The 12,912-nt window shown below is 39.6% G+C and overlaps 1 protein-coding gene across 1 annotated transcript in view; it reads right to left on the reverse strand.

Annotated features, from left to right (window-relative positions):
* Positions 1-4,677: 4,677 nt before the first annotated feature.
* TMEM209 (transmembrane protein 209) overlaps positions 4,678-12,912 on the reverse strand; it is a 31,809-nt gene continuing 23,574 nt past the window's right edge. Inside the window, exons 12-15 of the mRNA XM_024554963.3 lie at positions 11,871-11,985; positions 11,680-11,777; positions 10,350-10,423; positions 4,678-5,929 (exon numbers count right to left, since the gene is read on the reverse strand). Of these exons, the coding sequence (XP_024410731.1) occupies positions 5,875-5,929; positions 10,350-10,423; positions 11,680-11,777; positions 11,871-11,985 (342 nt within the window). The 3' untranslated portion in view covers positions 4,678-5,874. The remainder of the gene's footprint in view (positions 5,930-10,349; positions 10,424-11,679; positions 11,778-11,870; positions 11,986-12,912) is intronic.

Raw genomic sequence — 12,912 nt, forward strand, 5'->3', positions numbered from 1 at the left:
TGCATGCAAACGCAGAGTGGGCCCCCTGGCCTGACCTTCTGTGAGTTTAGATCCCACTGCCGATTGCCAACTCCTTGCTTCTCTTCTCTGCCACACTCACTCCAGCCAGAGGGCTCTCCATGGTCTTCAGCATGGGAAGCACACTCACTGAAAATTCCAGTTCTTTTCAAGTGAATTCTGTCTTCTTAGCCCAATGATTAATTCACCAGATATTTAGCAAGCACCTAATACATACCTGCCCTGAAGGACCTGAAGGGAGCTGCAGTGTAAGAGAAATGGCCGCCGCTCACAGGCCTTCCATCTGAGGGGGCTGCAGTTGTCCCTGGGTATCTGTTCTAGTGTCGCCCCACTACCGCACATGCCAGTATCAGGCCAGAGGGCGGGCCAGCAACAGTCGCGGACCCCTCTCTAACAGAAACTACTGAAGGTGGGTGTGTGGGGAGGAGGTATGCGAGGGGACAGAGTTGTGAGGTGGGAAAAAGCATCAACTGATGCAGAGTGATACAGTAGCTTAAAGGAAATAGAATTGCTCTGACTACACAGGAAATATCTAGTGTCTACTTTAAGGGACACTATTCCAGGATGTGGACTTTGCCGCCAAGTTCTGTCCAAGGCACTTGGTTTAAGTGGTGTCTGACCACCACTTGAAGGTATTTAACTCCAGGAATTTTCAAGATGGCGTTAAAAAGAAATCAAAGAACTCGAGCAGAACATTTAACTGGAAGTGAAGTATTGTATTATTATTTTTAAGCGTGGTTAACAAACTTGAGATGGAAGCCATAATCCTGTTAACTTTCTCAAACCACCAGGTTTGGGGGCTGGTGGCTTTAGTTCAGATTTCTTTCTGCCCAGTCTCCTGTTCTCGAGTTGGCTGGACTCCTCCTCTGCCCCTCAGGCCGTCCAGTGGATGATACCCCTCCCCACTAGGAACACAGGGCCTTTCTTTGCAGTTGGAGCTCAGTAAGCTAATGCCTGTATCCTGGGCCAAAACCATCACGGCGCTGCCCGATTCCAGTTTACACACCACGTGCTGAGGAAGAACCATGCCTGGCTGCTGCTCCTGAAAAAACAAGTTCTGCCCCCAACAGAGCAGATCATCACCTTCTGACTTTCCTCCTATGGGTTGCAGTTCATGAAAGCAGAGTCTGATTCAGGGTTGTTATTTTTTCCCTCTCGTTTAGAAATGGGAAAGGAAGGAGAATGTGTTTTCTTGGTAGACCAGAAAGCCCAGCCTCCAGGATACAAGGACAGTAGTGTTTATGACTGGGTGATGGCCAGGTCTGGGCTGGGGGAAGCACAGAGGGAGGAGGCGGCAGCTACAGCTGGGCTAGGATGCTTGGGGTGGGTGTGAGTGTCAAGGCCACAAGATAGTTGCTTTACAACACCAAAGGGGCCATTTCCTAGTTTTACACTAATATATTATTTTGAAAGACTCTTTTAAAGCCATTTTTTCCACTACTTAAAAACACTGCCATCCGATAGTCTTGCCTTCTCAATGATCTCTGGTATGAGGGGTTATCTTTATCTTAATCGGAAATCATGGGGTAAAAAGTTAATTGCCCTGCCCCATCAGGGACGAAGCTCAGTCCTCCCAGTTACAGCCCACTGAGGCCACTGGCTGTTCTGGTTAGACAGACTTTGGAATAATCATTTTGTGGTGGGGCATGGGAAAATTCACCTATAGCTTTAAATACCACCCGTAGCGGTTGTTTGTGTGTGACTTTGCTATGAAGTACCTTTGGGGTCACTGCTGTCCCAGATGGATGGGTCCCAGAGGCACACAAAGCTGTTCCCCATGCCCATCCAGCTGTATCAGACTCTTCTTCCCAACCCCAAATGAGGTGCCACTGCCGCAGAATCCATAACCTCTCCTCCGACCCCGTCAGTGTAGCCCATTCACTGTGGAAGTGAAATTACTGCTCGCCATCCAGGGATCAAATGAGAGACATGGCTCAGAGCTAACGCCTCAGAATCCTGCAGACTTGGCAGGAAGCCCCCGGCATACCCAGTGCGAGACATGGCAACGTCACGGGGGCCAAGGTGCTGACCGTGCAAGCCCCTCTCATAAGTGTGCAGACAAGTCCCCACACAGGTCCTACCCAGGAGCCTTCTCGCCAGAGAGCTCGGCCCTCCGCTGCCTATCCTCACACACAGTGTAGGGACAGAGGGGATAGAAGCCGCCCGGACGGGTAGGTGAACCAACAGCTTGTCCCATCCCTCACCCTGCAGCATGTGGGACAATGAGCTGCTGAGTGCAATGGCCCCACCCCAGCGCACTATGGAAGACCCCCAAGGGCACATGGAATTGGTTGCGGCATGTCCCTAACACCCTGACTTTTCATGTCAGTGTGCCTGGATGCTCAAAAAGTGCCCATCCTTCAAAGAGGAGAATGTAAGCCTTTCTCCAAGAATAGCCTTAAGCCTCCATCAAGTCTTCTTTAATAGCAGTATAGCTCAAACTAGTAAAAACCGCAATTACTTCATGAGGATGAGGCAAGATATAGGACACACAGTTAGAAAGACTAGAAGTCACTTCTGAACCCATTCATATGACTGCTGAGTGCCAAAAACAGGGCACAGATCACCCTGGGGGGAGAAATGACTGCCAGCTGGAGCAGTCAGGACCAGCTCCAAAAAGTAGCAGGTTTAATTAGAGTGAAGTCTCAGGCAGGGGTGGGCTGTGGAGGGCCGCAGCATCCCCAGGGAGTGATCCGGATGACCGGGAGGCAGCATGCAGGGAGCCCAGCGAGGAGCAGCCGGCACCAGCTGCAACCAAGGACCTGGGTGGATGAGGCTAGCTTGGGGCCAGATTGCGGAGGGCTTTAAATGTCAGGCTAAGGAATTCATCAGGGGAATGAAATGATCAAACAGGTGTTTCAGGAAGATGAATTTGCAGAGAATGTGCAGGATGAATTGGAAAATCTGGAGGCATGGCAACAGTTAGGAAGCTGTGAGATTAATTAGGCTGCTGTAGTAGTCCTGTGTGAGTTGAGAAGGGTGTAAATGAGCACAGTGGCAGCGGCAATGGAAAGGGACAGCTGCAAGAAACACTGTTAAGAAAGAATGGATGAGGTTTGCTGCCTGATTGGATTGGGGACCCAGGGAGCTCAAGGAATCAAAGATGACACCAGAGTTTTGAGTGTGGGCAACTGCTAATACAATGAACGGAACACGGATGTTAGACGAGGGAGCTGGTCTCAGCAGATGTGAATTCCGTTCCAGACACAGGGTCTGCGGTATCTAAGTGGAAATGTCTGACAGGTCACAGGAAATGGAACACCAGAGCTCAGGAGAGACATTCCGGTTGGTGGTGAACTTGAGAATTAACTGCAGAGAAGTGATAAATGAAGTTGTGGAATGAATGAGGTCTTTAAGGAAAAGCATAATACAGTGAAGCAGAGGAGCAAAGACTGGCCGTTGAGGAACACCACATTCAAAGGGTTTATATTGCAAAGCTGAGTTTAGACATGCCATCCGCATGCTGCATGTCCTCACCATTAAAACATCAGTGTAAAGTGTGTAACACCTTGAGAAAGGCAAGCAACACAGCATTTTATGTCTCAGTAGGAACTAAATTATAAACACCTAACTATGCCCCTAAAATAAATTTGGCTGAAGTCAAAGTTGGTATTCAGAGAAAAAAGAGTAAATGATACAGTGAAAATAATCTAGATTATTAGTGGACTTGAGCCCACAAGGATGAGTCGAGCAATACAAACTTGTGAAAAATATCCTATAAATAACATTTAGAGAAAAGTAGATATTTACTTATTTTAATACAGGACCAAAAAATTTACCATATTTTCTGGGCAGTTTTCCTGATATGTGAATTTTTAATGAAGGCTCTATTAAAATATAAGCTGGCTCAAACATTTGTGAAGATAAGTTAATATAGGAAAGCTACCTACCAGACTTAGCATGCAGACAAAGTATCTTTTCTTTTTTATGCATAGTCTCTTTACATGTATATTTAGAGTACATTGTAATTTTTAATGTATATTTTATTGATTATGCTATTACAGTTGTCACATTTTTTTCTCCCCTTTATTCCCCTCTGCCCTATAACCCCCTCCCACCAGCATTCCCCCACCTCAGTTCACGTCCAGCGGTCATACATGTAAGTTCTTTCAACCCAGACAAGTGCCATGACTGGGAATCAAACCGGTGACCCATTGGTTCACAGGCCGGTGCTCAATCCACTGAGCCACACCAGCCCAGGCTGTTATATTGTATTTTTGATGAACACTTAAAAAATTAAAGATTCTAGCTTTAAGTTTTTGGACTAAAAGCTGCCTTAAGTCCTATATACTTTTTTTTAATATATTGCTAACATTTTTCTCCTTACTGCTTTTAATAGAGAATATGCATCTGGCCCTGGCTGGTATAGCTCAGTGGATTGCGTGTGGGCTGGGAACCAAAAGGTCGCTGTTTCGATTCCCAGTCAGGGCACATGCCTGGGTTGCGGGCCAGGTCCCCAGTGGGGGGCATGGGAGACACAACCACACATTGATGTTTCTCTCCCTCTCTTTCTCCTTCCCTTCCCCTCTCTCTAAAAATAAATAAAATTAAATAAAAAATAAAAAGAATACACATCTGAATAGTCTAGCAGCAAAGTAACTGTTCTTCCAGGACATTTTTGATAACTATTGAAATAACAGACTGAGCTCTTAATACGTCTTTATATTTAACATGTTTAATTGATATTTTATTGTAAAACAACATAGCAAACATAGTAACATGCACCAAAAGCTGCTGAAAGATAGAAACGTCCTTTCCTGTGGACATTCAACTTTTAAAAAACAGAAACAACTTTTTGAAAAAGAGAATGTATAAAAAATTACACAAAGTGGGCTGCACATATGGTACTGACATGCAGTTACTGAGAACATACTGGTTTTAGGTACTTCCAGGTGATGGAAGCAGAAAGTATGTCAACCCAGCAAATGTATGCGATTGCCGGTCGGCCTGGGGGTACCACATTCACACACAAGAAAATACCGATGGAGAGTCAAGCAAAACTTATAAACCTGGTAACTTCTTATTCTCCAGATATTTGGAACATACCTAAAAAATCTAAACATAAGAAATCATATGATCTTAAAGGGAACTCTTAAAATCATACAATATTGTGGAATTCAATTTTTAAAAATGGAGGCGACAGAGATAGGCCTCTTAGAAAATGTTACCTGACTTACTGAAACCGAAGCAGTAGTTTTCTTCATGTCCTCAGCTTCTTAACTAAGACCCGAATAGTTAATTCTGTCGGCTAAATTTAACCCAAGAGTTGACTTTTTAAACATAATCCTGCCAAACTTCTTTCAATTATATTTTAAAAACACACAAGAACTATCACATTACTTAGAAGTTGATCTCATTTTTAAAATATGGGCCCTGGGCTGACTTGCCAAACACTGGGGAAAGATAGAGATTAGAACATAAAAAGAATGTTAGCAACTTGCTTGTTTCTTTTCAAATATTTATACTAAATAATGTAATTGAAAAATCAGTTTTTGTGGGGAAGACTGAGGTAGATGATTCTAATTTGGAAGTTAAAACGAAAAAGGCCTCGTGTTTACTGAATTAAGTGGCAATTGCACCGTTTTGGGTCAACAGCAGTCTGAAAAGCTGCAGTTCTGTAAGCAACTGAACAGCCTGAGATGTGGCTCAAACTTGAGGGTGGTGCCCCTTGGTGCAGAAGATACAGGACACGCTTTCACAGGGAAGTTTTAAAACAGGTAATTTTTCGTTAAATCTAAAGAGCCTGGAACACATACGCAGTGTGCCATAAAACAAAGGAGGCGGCGACTCGGATGCTTCCACTCAACTGCTGACTCAGCCAGATACAAGTCCAAATGTTTGGAACTAAATGATCCACTATTCGCCAAAAATCCACAAAATATTCACACCGGACAGACCAAGGTTAACTCTCCTACAAAGAAAAAGAAAGGTTTCAGTGGAACTGAAGGTTGCCAAGCATTGAAGGTCTTTACATAAATGACTAAAACAAGTAGTACATGTTTAATTGGTGACATTTAATGTCATTCTGTAATGAGGTATGGTACACATACATGGTTTATCAGGTGAATTCTAGTAACAGTAACTTCTTAACTGCGCTTAAAACCTGAATTTAGAGTAAATAGACTTATAGAGTGTTGAAATTTAATTTTTTCAGCAGACCTCAAGAACTGTTATATCAGACAGAATTTTACCTATCTGCCTTGATTAGGAATTTTCTAATTATTAGAGATGCTTTAGTGGATTTGCATATGGGTAAACCATATTGTATATAATAAAAAGAAGAATCAACTTCACTGCAGAGAGTAATGTAACTGTATTCAGAGTATACAGTTAAGGGGAGAGGAGGGATGTAAGAGAGATAAATCACTCATCTAACAGAGTGAGAAAATCAACCAACTACGTCCGGCATTGAAGAACCAAGGGAGAGCTGCATACCTCTATCACCTGGAACCACAGGAGTAACAACAAGGAAACTCTACAGGAGTTTCAAGTGGAAGTGGACTTGGGTAATACAGACAACTGCTTATTTCTGTCATAAACTTTCAGCACTATATGATTTAGCACACACACTTTTAGCACTAAAATTATGAGTATGTACCTATTTTGATAAAAAATTAAAAACATATATTACAAATTGCCCTTCATAAAAGGTTATTTCTATCAACTATGTCTCCCTGTTTCTTCATACCCTCATTAACACTGCAAATGATAAATCGCACTGATAGAAAAATGTTTTAATTTGGGCTTGTTTGTATATGAGGCTAAGCATCTTTTCATGTTTATTACCACTTGCCTAGCATTTTCTATGAAAAAGTCTTTCATGTCTTCGATCATTTTCTATATTTTTCTTTTCTAACTAACTTACATATGCTCTTTATATGTAAGAAATATTAACTTAGATTTGCCGTACATGTTGCAATTACAATGCTTTGTCTCAGTTTATCACTTAGCTTTAAACTTTATTTAGGGTGTCTTTCACTGAACAGAACGCTTAAACTACTGTGTGGTTGGTTCTGTCTAGATTTCTCTCCCTTTGGAAGTAAAGCATTCAGCTCATTCCAGTAACGGCACAGATATGTGGCATTAGATTGAAAGTGTTTTCGGGTCAATCTGCTGATCTAGGGCATGATTCCAAATCGACTGTATTTGAGCCGCTCACTCCTTCCTTTAAGAGAAAGGATAGTGGTTTTTCACCATTTGATTAGGTTAGAATACATAAAAAGATTAACCAATCATATTTTTAAAGTTAATTTCAAAGTTTTTCCCCCTGGTTAAGAAAACCCAAATAAATAAAACACAAAGTAGCCTTAGTCAAAAAAGGTTCATTATAAGTTGCACATTTAGAGAGAGATCATCATTTCAAAAACTATTTCTTTTTTGCCTCAGTGAATTACTATTCCACTGAGTAGTTTTATAAAGTTTTCACATTTTTATGCACATGACAAATTGTACATGGCCCCCAACACAAGCTTCATGCTGTTGCATCATGGCAAATGAATTATGCATCAAAATACCAATTTGGATCTACAGAGGAAAAGATAAATTTTCAATTAAAACCAAAAGCTAAAAATTCATTATTTAAAATATTTCTAAATTCTTCACTACAAAGTAACCTCATAGACATTCTGTTAAGTGAAGAATTACAAACAATATATTTATAGCACACTCTGTCTTCCAAATACATAGGTATCCATGTGTTTTATAACTAAATACTGCTAGAAATTTTAGGAAAAAAATCTGTATTTACTGACATAGAAGAATGTCAAAGATGTTTATCATGTTAAAAGGCAGGTCACAGACTAATATGGGTGGGTCCAATATATTAAAAACAAAAACAAAAACAAAAAACAACAAAAAAAAGAAAAACAGCCAAAATCAACTTACTTTCACTCTGGAAATATACACTCGCAACTGTTAACACTTGGCACCTCCAGAGAGAGTGACCGAGCCGATTAGCAGGGAATTTTCAAATTCTGGTTTAGACACAGCTGTATGTTTAAGCATTTCTAAATTGAACATGCCTTATTTGTGTAATTAAAAAAATAAAGAACCATGTAGTGTAGATGTCTCACAAAAGTGAAGTTACTATTTATCTTTTATGTTAAAATTATGATAAAAGAAGCTGATTAATATTTATATTTGTTTATAAATTTGTTTACATCTTTTTAAATCTTTGCATCTAGTATGTTGAACAACAGGCGCTTGGCTTTCGCTAGAGCAGTGCGTCCAACAGAAAGACAATGTGGCGTCACAAGTGCGAGCCACACACATAGTTACATTTTTTAATAAACACCTTAAAAAGTTTAAAAAAGGTAAAAACAGGTGAAATTAATTTTAATTATGTATTTCATTTCACCCAATATATCCAACGTATTATTTCAACATGTAATCAATATGAAAACTTATTAGTGTGATTTTTTGGGGGGGACTAGATCTTTGATTTCCAGTCTGTGTTTTACACTTACAGTACACCTCAATTTGGACTAGACATGTTTCAAATGCTCAATGCCCCCTGCAGCATAGAACATGCATAAGACAGGATGCCTAAACAAAACTGTAAAGAGGTATGGGTATCAGAACTGGAATGGACCCCAGCTGTTTTCTACTCCAGGCACCTCCCTTTACATTTTCTTAGCCTTAGGTTACTTAGTGAGGGCAGAGCTGGACCCGGAACCCAGGACTGCATCCTCCCAGACCTCGTAGTACTAGATTTCCCCAGTTCTAGCTGGGGTCCACTTACTTCAATTATTATCTGACACACTAAAATTTAGAATCACCAAAATAACAAGAGTGCAATTTTGAATTTATTGTAACAGTATGTGAGCTTTATTACTAAGTATTTAGGATGAACAAAGTAGACAATTTCAATTTTTCCAGCCCAGTTAACAATATTATTGAAAGGCAGCTTACTCTGTCTCTCTGGAAGAATAAACTTTGCAGAACACTGTGTGTTTGAAATGGCAAGGCTGGAATAAAATTAGGCTCCAGTTTGGCTTTGTTTTTAAAGTGGCAAGACCCTGACACAGATCTCAGAACTGTTCTCCTGGGGGACACAACTGTAGGCCAATGATGTGGTCCAACTGCCTTTCCCCCAACAGGGAAATGGACATTATGAGGAATTAATGGACTTGCCCAAGATAGCAAATCCACGTTAATATCATCACATTTAAATGGAGTATGTAAGTCAATTAGAAAACAAGAATTTAGAAAATGGTCAAAAACACAAAAAAAAGCCCTGGCTGTTGCGGCTCAGTGGACTGAGTACAGGCCGGCAAACCAAAAGGTCGCCAGTTCGATTCCAGTCAGGGCACATGCCTGGGTTGTAGGCCAGGTCCCCAACTTGGGGCATGCGAGATGCAAGTGTTCAATGTTTCTCTCCCTTTCTTTCTCCTTTCCTCCCTTCTGTCCAAAACCAAATAAATAAAATCTTAAAACACACACACATACACACACACGACTTTCACAGAACAGCATCATATAAGTGATCAATAAATACGAAAGATGCTTAGCCTCATATACAAACAAGCCCAAATTAAAACATTTTTCTATCAAACTGAGATTTATTATTTGCAGTGTTGGTGAGGGCATGAAGAAACAAGAAAACATGATTGATAGAAATTACCATTTGTGAAGGGCTTTTTGTAATAAAGTTCCTCATTTATCTTATTTATAAATTTATTTCTATGTAAATTTAGCATGGATATTTGCATTTTAAAGAAAGATTTGTCTTTTCTTTTTCTTTTTTAAAATATATTTATTGATTATGCTATTACAGCTGTCCCATTTTCCCCCCTTCACTCCATCCTGTCCACCCCCTCCCTCCCACATTCCCCCCCTATAGTTCATGTCCATGGGTCATACTTATAAGTTCTTTGGCTTCTACATTTCCTACACTATTCTTACCCACCCCCTGTCTATTTTCTACTTACCATTTATGCTACTTATTCTCTGTACCTTTCCCCCCTCTCCCCCTCCCACTCCCCTATTGACAACCCTCCATGTGATCTCCATCTCTATGGTTCTGTTCCTGTTCTAGTTGTTTGCTTAGTTTGCTTTTGTTTTTGTTTTAGGTGTGGTTGTTAATAGCTGAGTTTGCTGTCATTTTTACTGTTCATATTTTTTATCTTCTTTTTCAGATTTTTCTTAAAATAAATCACAAAAGTAAAAAAAAAACACAAAAAATGTATACTGTTAAAAGTTTATGACAGAAATAAGCAGTTCCCTGTTTCCCTCAAGCACCCTTCCCAAAGTCAGCCACTTGAAACTCCCACACAATCTATTAAGATTGTTAATAAATAAGGTACTTGTGTTTTTAAAGCATAAATACTTACCCAAGCATTCCTGACTCTTTGGTCTTTATGATATAGAGGAACATCAATAATGTATGAAACATATTATTTCGGCCCTGGAACAAAGGCAGAAAGGCAAGATTTAAAGTAAACTGAGCAAAAGATTCAGTCTGATAGGTAAATGCACCTATCATTTCAGGATTTCAGACTGAAATCCTGTCAATTCACCTTCTACAAACTCAGAATTCCAATTAATGCAGATTCTCATTCATTCGTTAAACGAAGTGCCTACTTTGTGCTAGCAAGTGGCAGTATTGCAGTGAATAAGACAGCGAGGATCCATGTAGTCGAGGAGCTTCAAGTCCAGTAGAAAGGCAGACAGTAGACTCAGAATTACAGAAAGTGTGATGAGTGATGAGGGCTGGGGGGGGGGGCATGGGAACATATGCAGGCCCCTGACCCACACTGGTGAGGCAGGGAATGCCTCCTCAAGGGAAAGATGAAGTCGAGGCCTGAGAGATGAGCAGAAAGTGAATCCACCGGGAAGTTTCCACGCACGGAGAGCAGCAGTTACAAAGGCCTATCAGAGAGCTCTTGTGAGGCTGGTGCTCTATCCCCCAAATTACAGCATAAACGAAAGTATGGGGATTGACTAACTTTTAATCACACTTCAATTTTATGTTAATAACAGTGTAAGTAACAGGTTAAACATAAATTTATCTATAAGTGACTATAAGGCAGCATTTTGCAAGCCCTAAAATCAAACTATTACATGTAATTTCTGATCCATACACTAGCTCCTAACTTAGATTTTCAATTCACTGTTTAACTTGTTCCTGCTTACTCTGACTCAGTGATTTTACTCAAGAATCTGAGGATATTTAATTTTTAAAAGACAGTGTTTCTTAAAATTTGCATGGGTATTCAAAGGAACTTCAATGGACCAAAATATTTACATACAAAATTGAAATACTAAACTTGAAAAAAATGAAATTAATATTCTCGGGAATCTGATGGAGAACATATTTTATGATTACAGTCCCTGTAAAATTTCTTAGTAAAGACGCTGGTAACAAAAATAACTGCAAAGGTCATCAAAGGAACTGATGTTTGCAATCAAGAGTAAAATACCTGGATAAACGTGTAAGTTGGTACAATAACCTTTTTTATAACATAGTTGATATGTATTTTAAAAGCCTTTTCTAAGTTAAGCATATAATACTTTTATAGTTAAAAAAGGGGATATGCAAGAAATACATTTTCTCTAATTTAGAAAATTTACCTATTCCATAAACAAGAGATTCTAATTTTAAAAATATCAAAGGAGTCATCCATGACATTCCATTATAGCAGCTTCCACATTCAGAAGTACCTTTGGAAGATTGTAGACGTGACGCTGGTAGATTAGCTCGTAATGGGGAGGGTTGATGGCACTCTGATAAATACAAAAAACGTTCTCGTTTGTCACATCTGCAAAGGAAATATGCTACGTGAAAAAACAAACAAAACCACTAGGTGTTTCATGTGAAAGGCTCAATGCATTCTTTTAGGAGAGGCTTATACCTGGTTTATTTGGTGTCTGGACGAAGTGCTGAGAAGTAAATGTTTTTCCGTCAGGGTATTTAGGATGTGGAGGTAATCTGGAATCAAGGTAGGTGCAAAACACATGCATGATGATCTACAAATGGGGAAACAATTTTTCAAAGTCAGCATGAAAATCTATCATGGATGTAGCCCTTTAAAAACATCTGCGTTTGTGACCCCAATTTTAAAACTTTTCCATAAAGAGAGAATTAACAACAATGCTTTTAAGTTGTTATAAGATGAAATCTGCAAAATGAAAGATAAAAGATATTCCTAGTTTTTGGTTAAGTGGATCATTCATACCCATATAGTTAATTAACAGCAAAACCAAGATAAAATATACATGTATTCAGTTCTCAATTTGAATATCAGCATTTAAAACTTCATTTTCACATATAACAGGCACTATAAAAAAATAAAGAACATGGTTTTGAAAAACTCTTAAATGCCCCCAAACTTGATGGTCTTTGATACTGTAACCTCACCCCAGGGTCTTTCCCAGAGTAGTGATCCCTAACCAAGGCAGGTGCACCATGACCGTCCTTGCAGTGTTATCTGAGACGGAGCAGACAAAACTCCCTTCCCTAGCACATTTCTCAAACTTCTAGTTCTGGTATCGGAGAACAGTTAAATGACAGTGTGTAATAATGAAAAAACTACTTAAACATTATAAAAATGAAAAAAAAGATAAATAGTTTTACACATACAATGATTACAACTATGATTGAAAAAAAAAACATAAAAAAATAGCACAATCTAAGTAAATGAAAAAAATAAACCAAAGTAGTAATACTTGTGGGGTTAAGATATTGGTACAACTTTAATTAAAACAAATTTTTTTTAATCCTCTCCCAAGGATACTTTTATTGATTTTAGGGGGAGAGGAAGGGAAAGAGACAGAGAGACAGAAAGAGAGAGAGACAGAGACACAGAGAGAGAAACATCAATGTGAGAAACATCAGTCAGTTGCCTCCTGTATGTGCCCTGACCAGGGACCGAACCCGCAACCTAAGTGTGTGCT

Source organism: Desmodus rotundus, chromosome 6 (assembly GCF_022682495.2).
Source record: "Desmodus rotundus isolate HL8 chromosome 6, HLdesRot8A.1, whole genome shotgun sequence".
NCBI classification, from domain to species: Eukaryota; Metazoa; Chordata; class Mammalia; order Chiroptera; family Phyllostomidae; genus Desmodus; species Desmodus rotundus.